Source organism: Helianthus annuus, chromosome 7, assembly GCF_002127325.2.
Source record: "Helianthus annuus cultivar XRQ/B chromosome 7, HanXRQr2.0-SUNRISE, whole genome shotgun sequence".
NCBI classification, from domain to species: domain Eukaryota; kingdom Viridiplantae; phylum Streptophyta; class Magnoliopsida; order Asterales; family Asteraceae; genus Helianthus; species Helianthus annuus.
In genome coordinates, this window is record NC_035439.2 from 139,866,847 (window position 1) to 139,894,538 (window position 27,692).

General features: G+C 35.6%; 2 protein-coding genes and 1 long non-coding RNA gene across 4 annotated transcripts; 2 read left to right on the forward strand and 1 right to left on the reverse strand.

The window, feature by feature from the left end:
• The first annotated feature begins 298 nt into the window (after positions 1 to 298).
• On the forward strand, positions 299 to 7,728 carry LOC110868799. 2 transcript variants are annotated; one of them, XR_002552767.2, is made up of 5 exons: positions 299 to 595; positions 1,791 to 1,861; positions 2,219 to 2,324; positions 2,450 to 2,581; positions 7,407 to 7,728. It is a non-coding gene; the product is annotated as an uncharacterized LOC110868799 (long non-coding RNA). The 2 variants fall into 2 exon arrangements; XR_002552766.2 differs by having other exon boundaries at positions 2,219 to 2,581.
• A 6,154-nt stretch (positions 7,729 to 13,882) lies between these two features.
• On the forward strand, positions 13,883 to 18,437 carry LOC110868798 (probable pectate lyase 4). The gene is made up of 5 exons (XM_022118055.2): positions 13,883 to 14,065; positions 15,309 to 15,660; positions 16,201 to 16,411; positions 17,415 to 17,483; positions 18,132 to 18,437. The coding sequence occupies exons 1-5, from the start codon at positions 13,936 to 13,938 to the stop codon at positions 18,357 to 18,359; spliced, it is 990 nt and encodes a 329-aa protein (XP_021973747.1). The 5' UTR covers positions 13,883 to 13,935; the 3' UTR covers positions 18,360 to 18,437.
• A 1,277-nt stretch (positions 18,438 to 19,714) lies between these two features.
• LOC110867026 (exocyst complex component EXO70H1) lies at positions 19,715 to 21,856 on the reverse strand. Its single transcript, XM_022116173.2, has one exon. It carries the CDS (start codon positions 21,757 to 21,759, stop codon positions 19,831 to 19,833), a length of 1,929 nt encoding a protein of 642 aa, XP_021971865.1. The 5' UTR covers positions 21,760 to 21,856; the 3' UTR covers positions 19,715 to 19,830.
• Positions 21,857 to 27,692: the final 5,836 nt, after the last annotated feature.

Consider the following 27,692-nt stretch of genomic DNA (forward strand, 5'->3'; position numbering starts at 1 on the left):
ATTTTTAATTAGCTATTATTAAATATGGTCAAAAGGTCTAAATTACCCCTAAATTAATTTTTTATTGATGGACACTTGTCAATTATGTGTTGGTTCTTACGGTTCTTACAAACTTAAGTGTTTGTATTTGATCCCATTCCATTAAAACAATACATTTTGGTGCCACTTGACATAATTTTAATCCACTAATTGCCACGTGGCATCTAATGGTTTTTTTTTTTTTCATTTGAGCGGCAATACGTGATGGGACGCGGGATCCATGATTCTTCGGGTCGGATTTTGGATCATATATAATTGTTCTCAAAACCTAAATGTCCCATTCTTCTCCTTCACGCCGCTTTGTGATACTCATAGCTCAATCTCTGCATCTTCTTTGAATTCATCCTCATTGCTAGATCTTCTTCTTCAATCCCCTGTCGCATAAACCCTTCTCCCAATGATTCCTACAGATCCATACACCGACCAAGCATAAATTCTATTAATCTTCAAATAGAATCGGCGGCGTTAGGGTTTTGTTGAAGAAAATACAAATTGTATTTATTTTGTTGATTCAAGCATAAATACGGATTCCTCAGGAGCTGGTTGGATTACTCCCGTGAGTTCATCTCTCTTGCTTCTTATTTGATTGCAAAAACTAGGGTTAGGGTTTTGATTTTTGTTGATTTAAGCACTTACCATTTTTTTTTTGTTCAATTTGTGTGGTTTCAGTAGACAAGAAAACCTGAAACAAGCGGGGAATTAGGGGTTTCAGAGATAACTATAAGGAAATTTGGTTTCTGTTTGACAATTGTTTGGCCATTTCAACAATTTAAGTAGCTTAAATCTGTACTTATTTTATTATGCATATGCAAACAGTTTATAGTGGATTACTGTTGTCTTTGTGATCATATAGAAACTAAACAAGCCAATATTTTTTTTCTGGAACAGAGGAATTAATATAAAGAACATAATTGTTTTTAATATGATTAGGAGTAATGATGTATTTTGGCAGTGACTGGTGAGATGGAAGTAGTTTGATATATACTTTATTAGGTTATTAAAGCAAACAATATGTTTTGAGTTTCTTGATATTGTCATCAGTTTTGCATTATGAAGCCTAACATAAAAAAAGGGACACCTTTCCTTTTTTTTCAGTGATGAGGACTTAGAACATAATCACTTGCTTCTCTTCCGAGAATTGAGTATTATTGTAGTTAAGTTAAGTAATGTGTATGCTAAAGTTTTTGTAGTTATGATGAAGTTGGTGTGCCCTAGCTGTCATAGGCCCATTTAAGTTTTTTGACTTAGCCTTACAACCCTAGATGATGAAGGCATATGTATTTTTTCTATCTAGCCCAAAATCAATGTAGATAGTAGCTTACATTTGAACAATTTAAGTTCTGATGTGTAACAATTTTTTGGCCATTTCACATTTGTTTTGCCAAACATTGATTTAAGAATGATGTGTTTGTGGTTTTATGTTTCATGAATACTCAACTTGCATCATACTCCAGGAATATGATTTCTGGTTGATGACGGTTTAGGCATATTTGCATTTAGTTTAGATGCCACATAACTTGAATCTAAAGTTGTGAATTTTCAATTGCAATTCTTTAATAAAACTTGCTATATATTCCTCTATGATTAAGTTTTCGTGTTAATGAATTATGAATGATATATCCATTCCCATTATTATCAACAAACAAATAGGTTGATATTTGTTCATTTACATATACGGGATGTCATCTTTTTTAATGTTCTTGAAGGAACTTATTTCATTTTTGTTTTTGTTTCATTTTTGTTTTGGTTAGGTTGTAATATCAGGAAACCATTTTTGGGAAATTGGAAGGCCCGTTGAAGAGTCGGAATCTATAATTACAAGGTAACACACTTGCGTCTTAGTTAACGCAGTACCATTTCATTACAAGTTAACTTTGAAAACGAAGTAAGAGCAAAAACGGTACTGATTATAAACGCACAGTTACTCTACTCACACTTACTCACCAAGATAGGAAAGAGTGGTTTTTATGAATTTAAGTAAATGAATTAGCCTGTCAAGTAGATTAAAGTAAATGAATTTATTGTATTTAGGTATATCTATTTGATCAAAACGGCTTCGAGTCGTTAGGATGACCTAATCACCTTTTCGTTTCCAAAATTTTAAAGAATAACAATTACCATGTCAAATAAATTACATAACTTCTTTTAATCATTAGGTATATCTAATGTGTCAAAACAGGTTCGGGTCGCATTTGAGGTATGGGAGTGGAGCTGGATAAGAACAATTGTATATGAGGGGAATTAGCCCGAATTTGATGCACTTGTGTCAGTATTGGCACAAAACAGTTACGTATAACAAAGATGTGTGGCAGTGGAAGGATGACCGGATTGAAATAAATAAAACATAACTCTATTATGTTTTGCAGTTTCTTTTAAATTACGATAAGCTGGAACTTGTGTAATTTTGCAGGATATATTTAAAGAGTTCTACTTGAGCAAATACAGCGGTAGGCGATTAATGTGGCAGAATTCATTAGGTCACTGCATCTTGAAAGCAGAATTTGCAAAGGGAAAGAAAGAACTGGATGTTTCCTTATTTCAGGTTGGTTTCCTCCACTGATCTTTACATTGTCGGTGAGGGTTGAAGGTGGCAAAAGGGTGGTCAGGCAGGTTGGGTATCGGGTCAACCCGACAATTTTAAGTTATATATTACGTACCTGCGGGTAGAGAGATGGATTTCCTTACTTGAACGTTTATTTATTTCAAAGGATTATTTCCAACAATTTTAAGTTATATATTTGTGTGTTAAGCCACCCGCGAAACTCGCGGGGTCTTAGGCTAGTATATGATAATAGATATCATATATATTCATTTACATGGAGTTTATCTATATCTATATTAGGCCATCTCTTATAGATAATTATTATTTTAGTTTAATCTCTTCTAGTTAATTATAGATAATCATCCTATTAATTATTATTGAGTTTAGAACTTATAGATAATTATTGTTTAGTTTAATCTTCTTCTTATTTAAATATTATTTATTTGAATTAATTAGAGTTAATTACTGTTTTCGTCCCTGTGATTTGTCAAAAATCGCTATTCAGTCAATTAGCTTAAAAATTGCGATTCCAGTCCCCATGGTTTCACTTTCTTAACTATTTCAGTCCACGTCGTAACCATTTTAGTCCCTGTAACTAACAGAATAATGGATTGAAATTGTTACGAAATTGAAATCATAGGGACAAAAATGGTTACGAAAGTGAAACCAAAGGGACTGAAATTACAATTTTTAAACTAATGGACTGAAATAGTGATTTTTGACAAACCACATGGACGAAAACAGTAATTAACTCAATTAATTATTACTTTTATATTTATCTATTTACTTCAAATTCAAACTTAGTTATCTAATTTGATCTTAACTATATATTTGATCGTTTTGTTTAGTTTGATATCAAATAGATTTTACAAAACTTGAAATAAAATTAACTAATATTATTTATCATTTATATATCTACGGAGTTCTAAATAAGGGGTTACATTTATGGAGACTTCGTTAACAAATTTTGCAACAACAGAATAATCTATTTTTATCACGAAAACCAAACTTTGTATTAATATATTAAATATTTTTATTTTCACTATACAAAATTACATTTACTCGACCCATGTAATACATGAGGTGTTTTAAGATATAACTTTTTATTATTTGATATATAAATTTAGATTTATTTAATTCGTACAATACACGTGGTTTTTTTAAGGATATATATATATTTTTTATTATTTAGTACAGAAAATTACATTTATTCAAACGGTGTAATATGTATATTTTTTAAGATGTAATTTTTTTATTATTTGATATATAAAATCACATTTATTCAACCCATGTAATAAATGGGGTTTTTTAAGATGTATTATTTTATTATTTAGTAAAAAAATATTACATTTATTCAACCTATGTAATACACGTGGTTTTAAAGATATAACTTTTTTATTTGGTATATAAAATTACATTTATTGAACCCGCACAATATGGTTCTTATAGATATAACTTTTCATTATTAATATATAAAATTATATTTATTCAACCCGTGCAATAAAGAAGGTTTTTAAAGATATATTTTTTTATTATTTAGTATATAAAATTTATTTATTAAACTCGTGTAATACATAGGGCTATAACCTAGTTTTTATATATTTAATATATTGTGGTAACACGTAGTGAAAAAGAATATTTACTATGTAAAAGATGTATACGAAAAATTTTGGAGTTCACTTGATATTTATAACTTACCGATAATTTTTTTTAACAAACGAAAACAAAGATAAATGTTATAGTAATTAAATACTATATCATATCATTTTATTAAAGACTGTATTGACGATTGTATGTCTTAACCGATTATATTATATCTATTCAACTCGTGTAATATACGGGGCTTATTTAATTCGTGCAATACACGAGTTTTTTAAAAGTACAACTTTTTCATTACGTAGTATATAAAATTATATTTATTAAACCCGTGTAATACACTGGATTCTAACCTTGTATATAAATAAAAATAAAGGGTGGAGCATCAGTTATGCTAAAATAATATATAATGATTAATGAGCAGTGAACATAAAATGATATGTGGTGGCAATATATTCAAATTACTTAAAAATATATACCAGGACGTGATTGTGTTATTGAAATAGCATGTAAAGTTTATACCATTTTATGTTTTTATTTGCTGTAAAAATATTTAGCACACTCTTTCCTATATTTCTCTAGTGCCAGAATTAAAATTTAAGTTAGAGTAAAATGCACGGATAGTCTCTGTGGTTTTACGAAATAACAGCTATAGTCCTCAACTTTTGGAAATTACACCGGTGCTCCCTGTGGTTTGACAGTTTATTACTCGGATAGTCCCTGGAGTGGATGACGGTTAGTTTTCTCCGTTAAATGGATGTGAAATGACAAAATTACCCTTCATCTCCCCCATCTCCCACTCTAACCCACCACTCCACCTTCAACCCACCATCACCACCACCTCCTCCAATGACTAAATTGGCAGTACTTCACCAACGGGGGAGTAAAATCATGAAGTAGAGGTATTGTTTCTGGTATCCCAGTTCCCATAAACGGGAAAGAACTCTCACCTGCATCTCTTTTAACCAAGCTAAACGACATCGGTGGCCGCCCCGGTATCGGCCGAATCAACATGGTGGAAAACCGTCTAGTCGGAATGAAAAGCCGCGGGGTGTACGAGACCTCTGGCGGGACCATCTTAGCCGCCGCGTGCCGTGAGCTCGAGTCACTAACTCTCGATAGAGAAGCCATCCGTTCAAAGACATCATGGCTCTCAAGTATGCCGAACTCTCTCCTTAAAATCGGTATTGTATCTGGTATCCCAGTTTCCATAAACAGAGACCCCTAATTGCTTTAACCATGGTAGATTTAAGTATGAAACGAAGCTTCTTGAAAATAATATACATCTTCATGGGGCTACCATATTCATGAATCCTAATTGCTTTAACCATGGTGAATATTGCTTCAACTTATCAATCGGTCTGTTGTTATGGATTAGTGATTTTATGTGGTTAATGGTGGGGGGAAACAAGAGAAAGGTGGGGGTGGGTGGGGTTGTTTTGTTTTTATAAAGTGGAGAAGAAGAAGGGTAAATTTGTCATTTCACATCTATTTAACGGAGGAAACTAACCATCATCCACTCCAGGGACTATCCGAGTAACAAACTGTCAAACCACAGGGAGCACCGGTGTAATTTCCAAAAGTTGGGGACTATAGGTGTTATTATGCAAAACCACAGGGACTATCCGTGCATTTTACTCTTTAAGTTATTTGAATCGTAACAAGTGATTTGATCATGGACATCAAAACTAGTTATTACAATTTACAATGACTTAACATGTTTGGATGCACCGTTGTATATGTTTAAAGTGTTATTGTTTTTCTTTTTTAGCGATAAATTTGGATCACTGATGGACCATTAAAGTATTATCGGGTCACGAGCGTAACCATCCGATCATATCTATTTCAACTATGCAATAATGTCTATACACCATTTTAGCAGGAAACCCAATTAATCTTAGAAAACCTCTCATGTGGGAATTCAACACAGGACCTAATGGTCCCTAACCCTAATCGAATCAAACCAAAAGGAATTTTAGTACTTCAAAAGTAAATTACAAATCGCGTTTGAATTCGATTTGGTTTTCGGTTTTAACAAAATAAAATGAATTCATATTATTGGGTTTATTCGACTAAATACAAAGTTTGGTTTACCTTGTATATTCGGTTTAGTGGGCTACATATAAACCAGATTCTTTTTCTTTAGTTCGGGCTTAATCGTTTTGTGTTCAATTTTTTATTTTAATTGTTTTCGGTTCTGTAACAATGTCCCAGGAATTTTCAAAATATCTTAGGTTGAGACATAACTTCATGTAACAAGTTGTTTAAAAAAAGTTTTGGTCATAATTTTGTTCAAATTTAACATGACTTTATTATTCAAAAATTATTGAAAGAATTTTGTAAGACAAAACAGAAAGTAGGTTGTTTTTTTTATATGTAAAAACTTATTAAGTAACTTATGAGATAAATGAAGAAGTATATTGGTTTTCTATAGTATTTACCCAATATAATACTATTAGAGCACATGGGGCACTGTCAATGAGCTTGTGGTGGAGTGGTAAGGGAGAGACTTGGGTTTTCAAAGACCCAAGTTCAATACATGCTTCTCCCCATTAGTTTTTAGCGGCACTTGGTAATGATGGGAGACTAGGTGAGTAGGCGGCGATCGCTAGTTCGATCATTAAACATAATGAGTTTTACCTCACTGCATGCATTGTTGTGCCTTTGGGCGAGTGTTCACGGGCTTCTGCCCTAGGTGAGGGTTTTCCCCAGTTCGATGACCAATGTATCCCGATGTGGTGAATTTTGCTAGTAGCCCGTTTGAAGGATTCATTGACCGTTCAAAAAAAAAAAAAAAAAAAACACATGAGGCACCCATCATAACCATCACTAAAAATTTTTGCCACACCCAATCAATATTTAACAACTAATTTTTTCACATTCTATTACGTTTCATTCATTACACTTACAACACTTATCACATTCCATCACTAATTTAAATTTTTAAATAAAATATAAAACACCAACATTTTTAAATTAAAATAAAATATGAAAGTCAACTAAATAAAAATTGTAATAAACTTTAAAAAAAGTATAATAAAAATAAAACCTAAACGTTGCAAAAAAAAAAAAACAACCGAATCTACAAAAAACAAAAAAAAACCAACCTAAAAGTTATCGGGCCAAATTTCTCGTTAGCGTTCTATAGAATCGACCGGTACGGTTTAGGGGCCTTTTCATGCAGTTGACTCAAAACTTTCAAATCCTTATTCTTCTCTATCTCATACAGGTGTTTTGCATCTGCCATCATCTTGCGTTGTTTTCTATTTTCCTCCGACTCCAACATTTTTGCCGACTAATGGTTTGAAATTGGAGCAAACATCAAAACTGTTGTTCTGTTAGTTCATTGGATGTCTGGATCAACTGGTAGGAAGGGTTTAAGATTTTTATTTTTTGTTTTGTTTTTGTGATTTTGTTTATTGTTATAATATTCTTTTTTTTTAATTGTTGTGTTCGTTTAAAATTGTCTGGATCAACTGGTGAGAAGGGTTTAACATTTTTATATTTTGTTTTTGTGATTTTATTTATTGTTATTATATTCCTTTTTTTAATTGTTGTGTTCGTTTCTAGTTATATATCGTTTTAGGGTTATTAAGTGTATGGATGGGCGTTCACTTGAGAGAAATGCGTCCTACACTTTCATTTTTACTATTTGTCATATTAAAAGTTGACTATGATATGTAAGGGTGAACAGGGTGGGTGCGGGGAAGGGGGCGGTGGCCCCTTTTACCGCGTGGTAACATCGCTGCCGACCCTCCCCACCCCGAGGGTTGAATCGAAAATCGGTGAGTGTTTGCCGATTGAGGAAGAAGAGAGATAGAGTTAGATAATGGTGGGGCCACTTTTTTCAACCAATCATAGTTTTTTTTTGTTTTTATATTTAAAAAGAAAAATAGTTTACCTCTCCCTCAAGAGAGGTGATCACCCCTTATGTTCAATGTTTAACGTTTCATTGGTCTTAGAACCATACATGAATAGATGATAACAACATGGCTTGTTTGTATTTTGTATCACACTAACTCCATCCAACTTATAGTTAAATCCTTGTCACATGAGTTGGATGGAGTTAGTATGGTGAACCAAAACTGTAATAAAATAGAGACCTTGGTATTAAAATTATTTGATTTTGTAAATAGTAGCAATATCTATTAAACTATAAGGATTAAAACAACTTAGTCACAGACTAATCATAATGTTTCCTTAAACAATTAGTTATTAAATTATAAATTACTAAACAAACTAATCATGATGTTTCCTTAAACAATCCAAAAGATGCATGATATATTCTCCATTTTGATTAATATTAAATAAATAATATATAATAAATGGTATTTATGTCATAGAAAGTAAGTGGGGGCAAAATTCAACCGTATATTCATGCAAGAATAATTGATGGAGCTATTTATTTTGGAGAAATCACTTCAACTTTTCTTTAACAACAAGTAATGAAGTGCCAACTACTGTAATATTGGACGCTGTGGTCAAGGTCGACTATTCGACCGTCGCTAGCCCTTTAGCTCTCCCAGATGTGTGAAAACCCGACCTTCACCCGCCCGAAGGCACGACAGTGGAATAATTGGTAAAACCTCGCATTCCATCCAAGACAAACCGGCGCCACCCGTATTCGCCCTTCACCTGGATGCGTAGAAAATAATGGGGAGAGTGCGAGTCGAATTTAGGTCGCAAGAAACAACAAGTCTTTCCACAACCACTCCACCACTACCTCATTGGCCAACTTTTCTTAACCTGCATTGGTAATTTGTAAATGTATCCACAAAATAAGTAGTTTTTTTATAGGTAAACTTTATTCACAACGCCAAACCCACCAAACAAGGGCGGCTACAACACAAAACTACAAAAACTCAAATTTACACCAATTTTTCCAGCACAAATTCCTATCTTTAGAACGATTCCTAAACCACAAAAAATCGAGGGACTTAATATCTTGGAAAATCTCTTCGGGCTTTACCTTAATGGTAGAAAATCTCTATTGTTTCTCGCTTTCTAGATACAACACGACGCCACATGCATCATACCACAAAGAGCCTCTTTAGTTTTTCTACCCAAATTACAAAACTCATGGGCCTCAACAATGCCTTTGACCGAGAAAAAATAAATGGGCTAACCTTACACCACATCAAAATATAATTCCAAACTTCAGAAGCGACCCGTCAAGCACATAAGAGATGACAAGAAGACTCGATCACATCATCACACATAGAGCAAGAGACATCCCTACTAAACGCATTTCTGGCTTGAAGGGCCGAAAGAGTCGGGATCCGATCCAAAACCGCCTCCACATTCTAGCTAGGATGTTTTTTAAACAAAAGCCTTAAACACAAATTTGAGTATTAAAAAATAAAAAGATAAAATCAGTCGATTTTAATTAATACAAAAAGCACATGAACACATTACGTCTATATTTTTTTTTTTTTGAATGGCTAACGTTACTCTTCCAAACTCCTTTACGTCTATATACATATGTATCTTTAAATCCAAAATTTTTTCCAATATGTAAGTGTGTTAATGATATATTTATATTGTTGGCATGTCTAACAAAATTAAAGCTATGCATCTTTAAATGGGAGGGTTTAAGGGGTGACGAATTTGCGGGGTTAAGGGCAGTGCCCCTTGCGACTGTCTAAACCTAAACAACGTGTCAATCATTGTATAGTTAGTGTCAATCATTGTATAGTTAATGCAATATTGTAGTTGTAACTGTTTTTTTTAACACCAACATAATCAATACTAAGCACTCTTGAGTAGGGCCGGTGATGGGTAGGGACAGATAGGGCGATGGACCCAGGCCTAAATATCCTGAGGGCTCAAAGTTTAAAAAAAAAATTCTATGTGTTATTATTATGTATTTGTTGTGGGCCTTTGAAAAATTAACCTAGTTATTGTTATAGGGCTGTAACCTGTTGGGCCCTTGATTTGTAAACAAAAGTGACGAACAGGATATCAAAACACAATAGATAATACACAACGTCACATACAAGCCATGATCTACGATACCGGCGCTCCAATCTTCAACTCAAAGCTCTCACTCGTCTAGCGACCAAATCGACGATCAGGGCATTGAATCAATTCTTTTCGTCTTCTGTCTTCATATACGTTCCACTGTTCAAGGGCTTTGAATCAATTTTTTTCAAGGAATCAAGGTATGTCCTGTGTTTGGTAGACGTGTAGTTTGTTTATGCGATTGTGTGGTTCCATTAAGTGTTAATTTAGTCAATTTTATGTATTAAGTTCAGTTGCTAAAATAATTGGTTTTGTAATTTAATTTTAGTTATGTGTAATGTTGATTTGTAAATTACTAAATCGTAAGTATGAAATTCATGGTTGGCCATGTGTGATTCTGATTTGAAGTTTATTCTTTTAAATTGTTCATATATACTCAATTTTGTAAGTGGTTTTCGCCTTTCTTTCGGGTTGTAATCTATGTGGGTTAGGGTCGTTAGGTATTGTTAGATGTTGATTCTTGAACATTTAAACTTTGAAGTTATGTTTGTTTCAATTGTTTTAAACTTTCATTTTTTTTCTTCAGAAATATGCCTCCTAAATACAAACATCTATCTGGTTGTCAAAAACGTAAAAGGAAGAAAATAGAGGAAGAAAAAAGAAAGGAAGAAAACGTTAGGAGAGCCGCACAATTCGCTTAAGTAGGTAAATTTAGATTATTTTGGTATGATACTTTTGTTTTGATGATTGTTATAACAATTCTTGCCATATTATGGTTTTTTATGTATGATTATTGGGTTTATATTATATGGGCCCGATTTATTTTTACTCGCACCAGGCCCAAAATGTTTCGAGATTTCTCAGAGACGGCACTGCTCTCGAGGCACCCACTGGACAAACGAAGTACTCCGAGATTAACTCGAATCCACCACCAATTCCGGGGAAAACCTAGTAACTCACTCGCCCGTAAGCACGACGATGAAATTACCAGTAAAACCCGTTTGGCGCAAGGATCCAACCCAGGTTTCCCTGGGTCTCCTATCATTGACTACTAGTGCCTCACTCTGCACCAAGTGAGAGTTGAACCTGCATCTCTCAAGAGAAATGCAAGTCTTCGACCACTTAGTTTTAAAATTCAAGTTTACAATTACAATAACACTTTAAATGCCCATGGCATTATAGCCTAGTAGCATCTAACCCAAAAACTTTCAAATCGGATAAAACTAACTAAATAACCGATGAACACCTCTAACTGTTCCAAATTGTTTTATTTATTCATATTTTTTAATTACATTGTTCAAATTTAAAATGTGAAGAAACTTTAATGTTTAAAAACTTGTTCAGAGACTTTTATGAGACAAAACAGTAAGTATGTTAGTTTTTCACATGTAAAAAAATGTTAGAGTAAATTACAAGTTTTGTCCTTTACTTTTACATCAAATTGCAGGCGCTGTCTTTTAGCGTAAAAGTTGTCAAGTTTTGTACTTAATGTTCTTAAATCTTGCACGTTATGTCCTCTAGGCTAAACCCAGTTAGATTTTTTGGTTAAATTTGATCATGTGCCTTACACATGAGGGTATTCTTGTCATTTTATCTCTTCAGGGGCTATTCCGTAAAATAACTTACATGTAGGGACTGGTTTAAAAAAAATAAAAAGATTGCTAAATACAAAAAATCTTGCCTCTTTCTCTAATTGCAAAAACTGTACAATCACTATTAACATCAACATTACAATCATGAAAACCACTCTACATATTCATAAAAAAAAATCACCAGAAATAATGATCATCAATAGCCATCCTTGAAGGGTATGCATCTTCTTCTTCCAGCTCTACTTCTGCACCAAATTATATCAGCAAGAATCTTCAAATCAACGCCGACTAAACCATAAAATCGTCGCTCTGCTCCTCCGTCTTCACTGAAGATTTCCTCAATTCGATGGTAAATCACTCTAATCTCTTTGATCTATCAAGTTTTGATCCTATCTGTTCTCTCTCTCCCTCTCTCTCTCTCTCTATCAAGTTGAGCGGTTGTGGATGGTGACGGTGGCGGGTTGTGATGGTGGATGTGGTGGTGGTGGTTGGTGATTTAGGTTGTTTGCAGGTTGTTTGGGATTAGGGTTTCGGTGAAGGTGGTTATGATGGAGACGGTGGGGGGTTGTGATGGTGGATGGGGTGATGGGTTTTAATGGTGGTGGTTGGGCTTAGGGTTCCGGTGGGGGTTGTGATGGTGGATGGGGTGGTTAGGGTTAGGGTTCCAGTGGGGGTGGTGACGGTGGAGACGGTGGTTCTGAAAAATATTCAGGATTTGTGTGCGCCGCTGCTTCAGGATATGTCGTTTCAACGTTTTTCTCAAGTTCTATTTACAAATTTGCTGCATTTTGTTTTACTTTTTTTTTAGTTCTAATTGCTGTTTTTTGATAAATATTTTCGATAATTTTTGTTTTATATTTATTTTGATGAATTTTGAAATTAGGGTTTGTGAAACAATGGATTTGGGGGCAAAATCAGTGGATGAAGTGTTGGAAGAGATAATGAGTATTCATAAATCGCCTTTTCTATGTTGTTTGATTTGATTTCTTAGTGTAACCTTTCCAGTAAATCAATAGAATCACATCTTCTTTCTTCCTAATTTGATTATCACTGTTACTTCAATTTGAGATCACTTCATTGTGGTGATGATGTGTTGATGGAGTTGGTGGGAGACAGAGAATTGATGGTGGTGGTGATAAGTTTTTAAAAAATTGTGTTTTGGTTTTTAAAAAAATATTAAATAAATGGCTAAAAAGACTAAAATACCCTTGTGTAATCTGATTTAACCAAAAAATCTAACTGGGTTTGGCCTAAAGGACATAACGTGCAAGATTTAAGAACATTAAGTACAAAACTTGTCAACTTTTGCGTTAAAGTACAACGTCTGCAATTTGATGTAAACGTAAAGGACAAAACTTGTAAAGAACCTTTACAAGAAAAAATAACAAAGGGGCTGTTTGGCAATATCTGAATGGTTAAGTGCTGAACCAGTAAGAGGTCTGAACCATTAAGTGCTGAACCAGTCAGATGTCTGAACCATTAAGAGCCTATATAATGTTTAACCGTTCTGAGGCAAATGTCTGACCAATTCAGATTAGAGGTCTTAACCATTCAGACTATGTATAAATCTTAACCATTCAGAGGTAAATGTCTGAACCATTCAGACATCTGCTCGTAAAACAAACAGTCTAAACCATTAAGTACTGAACCAGTAAGAGGTCTGAACTATTAAGAGTAGGTAAACAAACAGCCCAAAGTACATTTGTTTTTTATAGTATTTTCCCTATTAGAGTATATTTTATCTGGGTAAGGATAGTGTAAAAAAGGCCTAAAGTGTGAGAAGTGTGAGAAGTGTATTATAACACTATATATAATACTATATAACACCCTATAAAGACAGTATAACAATATGTAACACCATATAATACCATATAACACTTTGTAACACTATATATCATTATATAACAAATATAACACTATACATCTATCATAGGCATCCTATCAGACAACCTATAGTGTTATATTTGTTATATAATGATATATAGTGTTACAAAGTGTTATATGGTATTATATGGTGTTACATATTGTTATACTGTCTTTATAGGGTGTTATATAGTATTATATATAGTGTTATAATACACTTCTCACACTTTGAGCACTTTTTACAGGACCCTCTACCTATTTTATCTAGTGTTTAAATATTTTTCAAAATAATTTAATATAATATTTCTCTACCAACTTTCTCGCCAGCGACGATCCTCCACCATGGCGACAACCTTACCATACGCAGACGTCGATTCAACCTTGCGAGCTCTCGCCGGTCGAGCCGAGGGTTTCGGCCGGTTCGCCGTTGGTGGCGTTAACGGTCCGGTGCATCACGTGACTTCATTGGCCGGTTTATCTCTCTCATTTCATCGAATTCTTTTAATATCCTCAATGTTCATTAAATTATTATTATATAAATTTAGGTTTTTCACATGAGTAAATAACTTCACTGTATATGTTTTATGCTTCCGTATATTATCGGTATGTCAAAATCGTTAGTTTTCAACTTCAGTTAGGGTTTTAAGAGCAATTTAAGGTGGAATTGAATGTATAATTGTGTATATTTTTAATTTGATAGGTGCTCAGGTTAATTATGTGGTCCATTTGTGTGTTAAAGTGTTTTTAATGCACATTATTTTCTTCATTTTTTGTAAGACATTGTTCAAAGGGTGGGTTTGAATAGTTGGATGATTTAATTTTTTTTTAACGGCCAACAGAATCAATCCCGAGCACTCTCGGGGCACCCACTGGACAAATGTAGTACTCCGAGAGTAACCCGAGTCCACCACCAATTCCGGGGAAAACCCGGTAACCCACCCGCCCGTAGGCACGACAGTGAAATTACCGATAAAACCCGTTTGGCTCAAGGATCCAACCCAGGTTTCCCTGGGTCTCCTATCATTGCCCACCAGTGCCTCACTCTGCACCAAGTGGGAGTCGAACTTGCATCTCTCAAGAGAAATGCAAGTCCTCCACCACTTGATCTAGAGATCATTGGCAATTAGATGATTTAAATGGCTATATTAATAAGACAAGAAGAGGATATTGTAGACTTTAGTTATTTTCATTAATAATATGATTAACAATGATTGAAATATTGAATAAGCAGTGTTTATAAAAGGCATGTTGGTAAAGAGATGGCAAAAAAATGTGGTATGTACGCTAGCCCACCTGTCACATCATACGCGCCGTATGACATGGAAAAAAAAAAGGTCATACGGCTGTATGGGTTGTTAGTGGTCACATCAGTCATTTTTTTGCCAGTCAAAACGTCATACTGGCCGTATGACCTGGCTCTCATACGACCAATATGATCTTATTTGCCGTATCATACGGCCCGTATGACTATATAACTGGCTGCATGAGAGCCAGATTATACGGCCAGTATGATGTTTTGACTGATAAATAAATGACTGATGTGACCACTGACAAACCCATACAACCCTATGACCTTTTTTGGTCATGTCATACGGCATGTGTGATGTGATTATCAATTCTATGTGGTATTGATGAGTGTAATTTCAGATTTTCTATCCATTATTAGAGTTGTGAAGATGTTCAAATAACTTTAAGTTGTAGCAATGTCTTTGCAGATGAAGGGCCAGGATCGCTTCGTGAAGCATGTCGTAAGAAAGAACCATTGTGGATAGTGTTTGAAATATCCGGCACTATTCATCTGTCGTCCTACTTGAACGTTTCATCGCATAAAACCATCGATGGCCGTGGCCAGCGTATAAAACTTACCGGAAAAGGTTTAAGGTTAAAGGAATGTGAAAATATTATTATATGCAATCTTGAGTTTGAAGGCGGTAGAGGACATGATGTTGATGGTATTCAGATTAAACCGAATTCAAAACACATTTGGATAGATCGTTGCAGCCTGCGTGACTACGATGATGGACTTATAGACATAACTAGACAAAGCACAGATATTACAATTTCTAGGTTAAGCTGAGTTTTTTTTTTTTTTTTTTTTTTTTTTTTTTTTTTTGAGTAAAATGTCATTTCCGTCCCTGAGGTTTGGCCAGTTTTGCGACTTTCGTCCAAAGGTTTGTTTTTCCGCATCTGCATCCAAAAGGTTCGAAATCTTGCCATTTTCATCCGACTCGTTAACTCTATCCATTTTTCTTCGTTAAATGAGGGGTATTTCCGTCTTTTTAGACATTTTACTCTGTTGACTTTCTCCGCACCCAAACCCTTTAATCATCACAAGAAAATGTCTAAAAAGACGAAAATACCCATGACTTAACGTTATAAATGGATGGAGTTAACGAATTGGATAAAAATGGCAAGATTTCAAACCTTTTGGATCCAGATGCGGAAAAACAAACCTTTGGACGAAAGTCGCAAAACTGGCCAAACCTCAGGGACGAAAATGGCATTTTACTCTTTTTTTTTTTTTTTTTTTGTAAACTTTCTGATGAAATATTGTTGGATAACTTGACAACACACTGGCATTATAATTTCTATAATTTTCGCTTGCAGGTGTTACTTTTCATTGCATGATAAGACAATGCTTATTGGAGCTGATCCAACTCATATTGGTGATAGATGTATCAGAGTGACCGTTCATCATTGTTTTTTTGACGGGACCCGGCAAAGACACCCTCGTCTTCGATTCGGGAAAGTTCATCTTTATAACAATTACACCAGAAACTGGGAAGTATACGCTATATGTGCTAGCGTTGAAGCGCAGGTAAATGTTACTCTGGTTGTATTATGCCAGTAATAACTATTTGAATAAATTACACGGATATGGTCCTTGTGGTTGACCAAAATTTCGATTTGGTCCCTAGCTTTCCAAAACTACACGAATGGTCCCTATGGTTTGCACTTTGTAACGCATTTAGTCCCCAACTTTTGCCTAAAGTACATGGATGGTCCTTGTGGTTTGCACTTTTTAATGCATTTAGTCCATAACCTTTAGATTTGTTAGCTGGGGACTAAATGTGTTACTAAGTGCAAACCACAGGGACCATCCGTGTACTTTTGAAAAGCTGGGGACCAAATCCAAAATTTTGGTTAACAACAGGGACCATCCGTGTAATTTGCTAAGTATTTTTTTCGAGTTAGATGATCTATGTTAGGATTGACAAACTCGAACTCGGTATATTCATGAATGTTGAACTAGCATTGATACACTGGAGTTACGAAACCATTGTATGAAAAGAAAACTAGACAAGAATCAAGAACCGTCGCCCATAACTGTAATAACTGTTTTCTTACAAAGTCGGGTCAGCAAAGTCAAGAGAGTAGTTTACAGCTCTTGTTAGGCTCTGTATCCAACTAGCAATTGTTGAATACAAGTACGATGTCACATATTAAAGTTTTAGTTTGAGTTAATTGCCCGGATGGTCCCTGTGGTTTCACATTTTTTCATGTTTAGTCCCCACATTTCGGAAATAGCAGGTATGCTCCCTATGGTTTGTCATTTTGTTACTCGGATAGTCCCCTGACATTTACTCAGGGGACTATCCGAGTAACAAAATGCAAACCATAGGGAGCATACCTGCTATTTCCAAACTAACTGACATCTACTCAGGGGACTATCCGAGTAACAAAATAACAAACCATAGGGAGCATACCTGCTATTTTCAAAAGGTGGGGACTAAACGTGAAAAAACGTGAAACCACAGGGACCATCCGGGCAATTAACTCTTTTAGTTTCATTATGTAACTCGTTATTTTCTTTTCTTCAGATATACTCTCAATGCAACATCTACGAAGCGGGACAGAAGAAAAAGGCTTTTGAGTTTTATACTGAAAAGGTAACTTTATTCAATATTTTTATATTAGAGTAAAATGCCATTTTCGTCCCTGTGGTTTGGCCAGTTTTACAACTTTTGTCCAAAGGTTTGTTTTTCCGAATCCGGATCCAAAAGGTTGAAATCTTGTCATTTTCATCTGGCTCGTTAACTCCATCCAATTTCTCTGTTAAGTCGGGGGCATTTCCATCTTTTTTGTTAACTTAAAGGGCAATTCAATCTTTTTCACTTTATGTAAAAAGACCGAATACCCCTGAAAAAGACCGAATTGCCCTTTAAGTTAACAAAAAAGACGAAAATACCCCTGACTTAACGGAGAAAAATGGATGGAGTTAACAAGCCGGATGAAAATGGGAAGATTTCAATCCTTTTGGATCCAGATGCTGAAAACAAACCTTTGGACGACAGTCGGAAAACTGGCCAAACCTCAGGGACGAAAATGACATTTTACTCTTTATATTACTATCGAAACAATATTATTTCTGTAAAATCATATTTATTCTTTAGGAGATTAATAATGTTAGGCAAAGTGTTTTGGGTCAACCCTGTTTGACCACTACCCGATCCGTCCACATTGCACCTCTTGTTTATCCATTTACATTTGTTCATATATATTATATAACAACCGCGACTTCGGTTGTGCGTTTTTAGGCAGCAGATAAGGAAGAAGCTAGATCAGGCTTGATAACATCTGAAGGGGACTTGCTCTTAAACGGAGCTCAACAGTGTCCGTCGAAAGAAGCCAATGGAGAACACATGTTTCATCCCAGTGAGTTTTACCAAAACTGGACAACCGAACCTGCTTCGGATTCGTTAAAACACATTCTCCAAATCTGCACTGGTTGGCGATCTGTTCCAAGACCAGCTGAACAATGTTAATTGTTGATGATAAACATGAACAAGTTATAAAGTTTCAGCAAAGTTAATAAACAATTTACTTAATAGTATTTATCTTTATGTGAAACTAGTGAATGTAATAAATATGGCCCCTACACTTAAAAAGGCCTAAAAAAGACTTTACGGACCTAAAACTTTATAAACGTGTTGTTTATATTTTAATGCATTGAGCCGGTCCTGACCCTAGTGAGATGACAACATAGGTTCATGGGCTATTGAGCTATTCAACAAGTTAGTTAAAGATCAATTAAGCCAATGATGGCCAGTCCAACTGGTCGGAGGTGGGAAGGTTTACCCATTTTGTGGGGTTCCTGCTCGGGTCCCGTGTTTGACTCTTTTGGGCCTTTGGGTAACTCCTGGCAAGCGGTTGCCTCTTTCGGGCCCGCTACGGATCGAACGGGGCTTGTGTGTGTTGATTGGTGTCTTCGGAACCAGTCGCTCTAGCCGACCAAAAAGAAAGTTAAAGATCAGTTAAGTGTTTATTCTGCATTTCTATGTAACTAGAGGTTTCCTTATGCTTTGTAGTTTGTAAGTAACATTTACCAGATACAAAGAGCTGTAGGTTTTTACTACTTTGTTCACCACACATGGTGGTGTAATAGGGGTGTGGAAAAAGTACATTTTGGATTTAATACTTCAATTAATATACCCAGCATAATTTAGTATACTGTCTAAACAGAGATGTAGTACCCAACCCATACATCACAATCTGGAAAATACAAACTTCAAATTTTAGCCACAAATTTGGTACCATGATTATGACTGCTAAAAGGTCTGTTATACCCATTGGCTAGAATTTATCAACACTAGCTGATCAAAATTCTAACATACGAAGGACCAAGAATTTGTGTACCTTAACCTACGCGGTTCTGACTCGCATCGCAACAGTGGAACCCATGATAATTTGGTATAGTTTCAAACTCACAAATTTGTAATTCGTTAATGTATGTCAAAACAATATTCTTGAATAGAAGAGGAAGTTTACGTAAAACAACCTAAGGATTTCATTATGCATGGACAAAATCATAAGGTTTGTAAAGTAATCAAATCTCTGTATGAGTTAAAACAAACACCTAAATAGTGGCATCATATTATTTTCTGCGGCACCTGGTGATGATGGGAGACTAGGCGAGTAGGCGGAGATCGCTAGTTCGATCCTTGAACTGAGCGGGTTTTACCTCACCGCACTGTCATGCCTTCGGGCGAGTGTTCACGGGCTTCGGCCCTAGGTGAGGGTTTTCCCCGGTTCGGAGACGAGTGTATCCCGATGTGGTGAATTTCGCCAGAAACCCATTTGTAGAATTTGTTGGCCGTTTAAAAAAAATAGTGGCATCACAAGTTTGATTATATCATTTATATGTTACTCTTAATATTTCCACCTTATTTGTATACATTTGTAATATTTTAAAATTTCTAAAAATGCAAGTAAATGTTAAATCATATTAGGGTGTTGCTAGAGGTACCCTCTTACATGGGGTACGTTTAGCCACCAACGCGTTACTGTATTTTCTTGCATCACCGAAAGAGACAGGAATCTCGTTATATTGACAATCCGAGAAGCATGAGGCGTCTGCGAGCATCTTAAAATCGTAGATGTTCCCAGGAACAGCCCGGACAAGTATTCTTCCATGTTATCCGGCGAAAGCCTAGTTAACATTCTCATACACCTCTCGTCTCCACTTAAAGTCATCAAATGTTTCGCGTAAAATGCACCATAAGCCGGAACCAACTTGTTTGCTATAGACGCCTTCATCTTCTCGCGCATCTTCTCGTCCACCACAATCCACGACGTTTGCTTCCCGTACACCTCTTCAAAAGTCGAGCATAACCTCCTAAAGCAATCCCTCACCTTCTCCGGCGATTCCATTGCATTCTCCGGCAAACATAAAAACACCTTATTCCATGACACTAACTGGTAACTTGACACATACTCCTTCAACTTCTCTTCATGTTTCGCTATCCATTCGTCTCCTAGAATAAACTTCAGATTCGTTACTCGCACCTTTTCGATAATGAAATGAAGGTTGTTCGCGAGGAAGAGATACGATAACGCCGTGTAGTTATGGAACTTAGATTTCATGTCCAGCTTGCAGAGGAGCATAAGGATGATGCATTCAAACGTGGCGGAAACCGCCACGTGAGATGTTTCGTCTGTGTTCAGGCTGTCTAAGTATGAAGTAACAAACAATGAGTGTTGCTTGCACTGCAAGTCATCGGTTAGTGCAGTAGTCCCGTTACTGTAATCAGCCAGAGATGATAAGTATGTCATGACTGAATTATTCAAAGGATGAATTCCACCACCAGAGACTGTTAGTTTAGATGAATTCTTTTGAATTGACGAATGAAAATTGTCGATGAACGTTCTGATGGAGTTGCTAAGCATGTGAAGAGACGAAAGAGCTTGAATCTTCACTGACGAAACGGATTTGTTCGAGAAGATTGATTCGATTTCTGGCCAGAGATCTGAGATCGAATTGTACAAGTCGATCAACACGAAAACTGTGTCGGATTTCAGTTTGTTGCATCGCGTAGCGAGGAGTTCAGGAAACATGAACAGATTTAACGCTCCTTCTTTCGATGATTTCTCGAAACACAAATCTCTGATTGCTGTGTGTGAAGCGAAAACATGATCGCAGAGAAACTTCTCGCTGTTGAAGAGTGTTTTCACTGCGATTTGAACGGCATTCAACCAGATTTTGACATGATTATCGAAATGTGAAGCGTTTGTCATCGATTTAATGTGAGATTGAGTGTACGGCTGGATTCCGAGATGAAATAGAGCTTCGTTGATTGTTGATTTTCGTACGATTTTGTACATGCTGATACATTCTTTGCTGTAACCGCAACTGATCATCGCATCAGCGATTAACCGGAGATTTGAAATTGCAATCGCGGACGGTTGTTTACCAAGTGAGACATGCATTTTTTGTTGTTCTTCTGTACCAATAATGGATGGTGACAAGATTGCAACCGATTTAGGCTCCAAGTGTTGATGATTATCTGTTAAAATAAAATGAAACTCTTTCTGGAGCCGTTTCATTGCGATTTGCATCAATCGCTGAGCAACGTTGAGGTTATCTGATTTCGAATTGTGTGATGCGAGGAAAAGCATCGCCTTGTGCAGTCGTTTGACGCAGTCGATGAAAACTTTGGCCTCTTTGTTGTTTTCATGGAAGATGGAGACGAATTTGGAGTGAGAATGGCGGTCGATATTCCATTTGTGGATGATTGTTTCTGCGGTTTTGATGTTTTCTTCCATCATGCACTTGGATGATGAAGGAGGAGACGCGAAGGAAGTCGCGGTGGTGGTGGTGAAGGTGAAGAGGTTGATTAGGTTAATTGGTTTTAGAATGAGTTTGTTTGAAGTTTGGGAGATTGCCATTGATGCAAAGATAATAGATGAACCCTTAAGTTGTGTAGTTTTGAGTAAAGAGATGTGGGTTTGAGCTAGAATTTAAATAAGGAGGGAAAAAGGCATGGATGTGGACCTAAAGGGAAAAAGTGATTAAAGTGTATTTCTAAATAATTAGGCTACCCGGGGCGTCCCGTGGTGAATATTTGTTTACGCGTGGAATGGAGTGAAACACCGCCGCCGGTGGAAATCTTCACGCGTTGAATACAAAACGCGTCCTCACCATCATGCGTTGGAATTCAGTTGTTTTGTTGTTTTGTGAATGATTTTGATGATGAAGATGAGTGTGTGGTGAGTGATGGACATTTCCATGAAAATCCATCACAAGTGATGGAATAATGCTTGATGACATGACGAAACTTGATAAGATGTTGTGATTGATGGAATTCCATCACTAGTGAAGCGCCCCTACCCCTTATATGTGATATAAGATTGAACGAATCAGATCATGACATGTGTCACGTTTATAGAAATTTATAAGACATTAAAGTGTATTTTTTAAGTAATTACATGTGATATGATATGAACTAACTAGATCACCACATGTGTCTCACTTATAGAAATTTAAATAGAAATAATCATCCATGGTTAATGTAACCAGCCAGCTAACTTTCATCTACATGTGACTTTTTCAGTATCACTTGCGAAAATGGGCATGGTTTGTCAAACTCGTAGGCATAAACTCAACTATATGATTCGTTATATATTTTTAAAGCAGATACACTTTTATAATCCAAACAGAATTTCTGTAGGTAGTTATGTCGTTGTAGGGATTATAACAGGACTAGTATTGTTATCTTACCCGATTAAAAAACCATATCTTATGCCCATATCATAGCGCCGGTTGTGCATCGCTCATTACTCATAGGGATTGCATGTATACCTATGGGCTACAGGTATTGGGTATACATATCTTATGTGCTTAAAAAATCCATTAGGGTACCATCACTCGAAACCCAATCTTAAACTCACAAAAAAAAAAAAAAAAAAAAAAAAAACGAATTGGAATATAAAAGGCTCGAACATACTTCTAACAATTCCATAATTATAATATTTTATAGCTCCTAACAAAGTTAAAATACTATTTATTAATTTTATAAGATTATATAATATAGAATAAACTGTAATTTTACCCTCTGAGGTTTAAGCTAATTGGCACTCTGACCCCCTCCATGGAAATAATTGCAATTTTACCCCCCCCCCCCAACGTTGTTGTTATGTCGCACAATTACCCCCTTGCGTCAAATAAGTTAACAGATCTGTTAACTGCAATGTGAAATGACTATCTTACCCTTCAATATTACCCCCCAACGTTCTTGTTATGTCGCATAATTACCCCCCACTGGTAAATTACTAAATTGTCCTTTCTTATTACCCCTTATACTTTGTTGTAAGAAACAGTATTATCCCCTGCAGTAACCAAAACCCTTCCCGCCAAAAAAGTTTGACCAGCCAAAGTCAACTACACACGGTAATTACAAGAAATCGGTGTAATGTATTTGAAACTGCCTTAACAATCTGATTTAAACTTAATAAACACTTGTATTCAAACCTGTTCTATGTTACTCAAACCTGTTCAAACATTTGTATACTCAAAATCAGTTTAAACACTTCCAGGTTTGCCCAAAACACATATACTCAAAATCAGTTTAAACATTTGTATTCAAAGTCAACAATGTAACCCTTCACTAGAAACCCTTTACAAAATCAGTTTAGAATAAATACAAATGCTCATTGCCTATATGTATTCAGAACATTACAATGTGTCCAAGCATTCAGAACATGTATGCACACTCAAAATCAGTTTAAACATTACAATCTGTCCAAGCATTCAGACATGTATGCACACTCAAAATCAGTTTAAACATTTGGCAGTTGTTTGGCTGCAGTTGTATGCAAATGTATGCAAAACACATTCCTGGTCATGCGTAAGCATTCAGAACAGGCTCAAATGTATTCAGAACATACCTGGCTGCAGCTGTTTGCAAGATCAATTTTGTAGTATACAGGTTATGAAACAGGTTGTAGTATACAGGTTACGAAACAGGTTATGAAACAAGAACCTGTTAAAAGGGTATAAAGGTTATGAAACATGAACCTGTTGTTGGCTTAACATAACCATGATTAACAAAACCTACATATTACACAAAATGCATGTTTATCATAACCAAGTTGCAAGATCTAATTTAAGTTAAGTTAACCTACATATTACACAAAACCTAAATAACTACTAGAGTAAATATCCGCTCAACTCTCCGGTGGATAATAGAAGTTGTGGACAGACCTACCAAACATGGAGACCACCAGGTGGACCACCACTGATGAGCTTGATAGGCTCATCGTCAGGTCAACTGTAAAAAAAACACCAAACATCACAAAATTAACATGGAAATCAGACTCAATCAGACTAATTGTTAATACCCTGTTTAACATGAGACTCAATCAGACACAAATCCGACCCTAACCCTGTTTATAACATGATAATAACTAACACTGACACAAATCCGACCCTGATTAACTAACATTGGGCGATTGTACCTGTTGTGTGGCGGATCACGTATCGGATCAACCAACAAAGTAGCGACATTGTAGCTGAAGATCGCAGGAGAAAGGGGTTGGCCGGAGAAGGTGTCGCTCTGAAGCTCTGAAGGTGTCGCCAGAGAAAGGGGTTGGCAAGAGTGGAGGACCGGTGTGGGAAGGTGGGGGGGGGGGTAATAGTGCTTTGATCGATTACTTATAGGGTGGTGTATTGTATAAGTTACACAAAGGTTTGTTGGAAATTACCTTTATACCCTTTGACCTTTACACAGTTATGTTGATTGTTAACCTTATTTGGCGCCAGGGGGTAATTGTGCGACATAACAACAACGTTGGGGGGTAAAATTGCAATTATTTCCATGAAGGGGTCAGAGTGCCAATTGGCTTAAACCCCAGGGGGTAAAATTGTAGTTTACTCTATAATATATTATATATTCAGTTTTGATGCGGGTAATTGAGTTTAGGTAATTAAGCTGATAGGGGAAGGTTCATTGGGGAACACTAAAAAAGTGGGGAACAGCGGGGAACCGACTCAAACGAACTCCTATTGGACTCATTCCAGCGGCGTTGGAACCGACTCGTCGAACCCTAACTAGGATCTCTTAACCCTAAATCCTAACTCCTAAACTCTAAACCCTAAAGCTAAAAAAATAAGGTTAAAACCTAAGCTAAACCGTAAAATCTAAACTATAAACCCTAAAGGCTAAACCGTAAAGCTAAACCCTAAACCCTAAAGCTAAACCTTAAAGGCCAAACCCTAATATATTTAGGGTTTAGGGGTTATATTTAGGGTTTAGGGTTAAGACATCCTAGTTAGGGTTCGACGAGCAAGTTCCAACGCCGCTGGAATGAGTCCAATTAAAGTTCGTTTGAGTAGGTTCCCACTGTTCCCCACTTTTTTAGTGTTCACCAATGAACCTCACATTACCTAACACCATACATATTCCAAACCCACAAACAATTTTGTAATTAACCTCATATCTAGTCTCATGCTCAAATTCCAGTCTCCTTACTCGTATTTTCAACGGGTTTAACTTTTGCTCTGGTCTACTTTAGAAATCAAGACTTCTATGTCAAGATAGTGTATTTATCACCCCCTTTAATAGGGGTGTGAAAAAGTACATTTTGGAATCAATCCTTCAATTAATATACCCACCACAATCTGGTATATTGTCTAAACAGAAATGTGGTACCCAACCCACACATCACAATTAGGAAAATACAAACCTCAAATTTTAGCCACAAATTTGGTACTATGATTATGGCTGCTAAAAGGTCTGTTTTACCTAATGGCCAGGATTTATCAACGCTAACGGGTCAAAATTCTAGCCTACGAAAGACCAGCAATTTGTGTACCTATTCCATGAAAACACACGAAGTTGAGACTTTCGAGTGGGTTGAAAAGGTCATTGTTGTAACTACGATCACCAACGCTCGGGTCATAAAAGTGTAAATGATGGTGTACCCATTTTTCTTCATTGTTGTGTGATTTATATCAACTTGCGGCGAATATTTACTCAAAGAAACGAAGTTATTGAAGTGTTTTACAGTTTTACTATACTAAAGTAACTCAAAACTTTTGTACAAAGGAAAAATCATCTAGTTTCATAATATGTTCTAAGGGGATGATTCAAATGAAAACCACTTTTATTGTGAAAACTCAAAAACTAACTAAAAAAAGCTTAAAAAGCACACCAAAATTTTTTTTTTCAATTTTTTTTATAAAAATGGCAGGGTTTTTTATATAAAAAAAAAAACTTTTTTTCAAAAAAAAAAAAATTGTAGTACACATACACATGTGCAGTATTACACATGTGTACTACAAATTTTATATATATATATATATATATATATATATATATATATATATATATATATTAAAAATGGCGAAAATTGGTATGCAAAAAAAAAAATTGGTATGTTTTTTTGGCTTTTTTAATTAGTTTTCGAGTTTTCACAATAACTAGTAGTTTTCATTTGAACTTTCCCCTAATCTAGTAAATATATTATCATGTTACAGATGATGATAATAAAAAGGATTAAAAATACGACCATGACTTCAAGAATCTTTGATTCATCATCAATTCATTCACTACACAAATGCCTGGTTAAAATTAAGTTGCAATATTTGATTCATTAATGAGTTCCTCTTTAAGTTACAACTAGTATTAAGTCTTCCGCGTTGCAGCGGGGTCATAAACCTTGTCAAGTAACACTAATGCTACACAACTACCAGCGACCAGTAAAACCGGAAAAGCTTATAAAAACAAAATAAACAAAAAGGAAGAAATAATACCGAACGAAAAGCATATGTAAATCGTTGAACCATGCATGCCTGTTGCGGAATTTTAATGCGAAGAAATTAGACTGAAACGTAAAAATAGAAAAGTAAGTCGATCTAATATCATGCGCGTTGCGACAAACCTATCAAACAGAGAAAAATAGACGCGTTGTGACGGTCCTGTCAAACGGGAAAAATTAAACGAAAAAATGTTGAAACTCACACGTACATTGTGGCGTGTTCACTCGCAAAATTAGAACCAAACGTAAAACGAAAAATTTACAAAAGATGAAAATAATTGGGATCAAAGTTTAAAATAAAAATATGTTAAGGTTAAATTGCAAAAAAAATAAAATAAAATTTTTAGGCTAAAAGAAAAACAAACAAAGAGGTTAAAGTATAAAAAATGAAAACCTTTGGATTAGAATGAAAAATCAAAAAAAAAAATTGATGAAACACCAACATTTTCCTAATTTATACAAGGGTAATATCTTTACCATGGAGTATAATGGTATTTTTCTTAGAAATGCCTTTACATATTCATTGGGTGTAGTAAGGACCATTGTTTATGTTGATATTAGGGCTGTAAACGAACCGAACGTTCAACGAACAGTTCGTGAACCGTTCGGCGGGAAGTTCGTTTATGTTCGTTCGTTTAATAAACGAACGAACATGAACAAATAGTTTCGTTCGATTAGTTAAATGAACGAACATGAACAGAGGTCTCGTTCGTTCGATTGTGTTCGTGAACGTTCGGTAAGGTGTTCGTGAACGTGTTCGTGAACATTCGTTGATTTGCCTTCGTTTATGTTCGTATGTTTGTGTGTTAGTTGAAGATCTTTGTACTTCTTATATTTTATTTGTACTTTTTATATTGTTAAACTTTTATTTATTTTATTTCCCTAACATTTCCTTTTCATTTCTCATTATTTACATCCACGAATACGATCGACCTCCGTTCCACAATAAGGGATTCAAGTTCGAGTGCTACTCTCTGGGCCATCTATCTTTATCCTTCGCCGCGTTCGCCAAATTTATTTGTGTTCGTTTTTGTTCGTGAACCGTTCGCGAACAAGCTCATTTC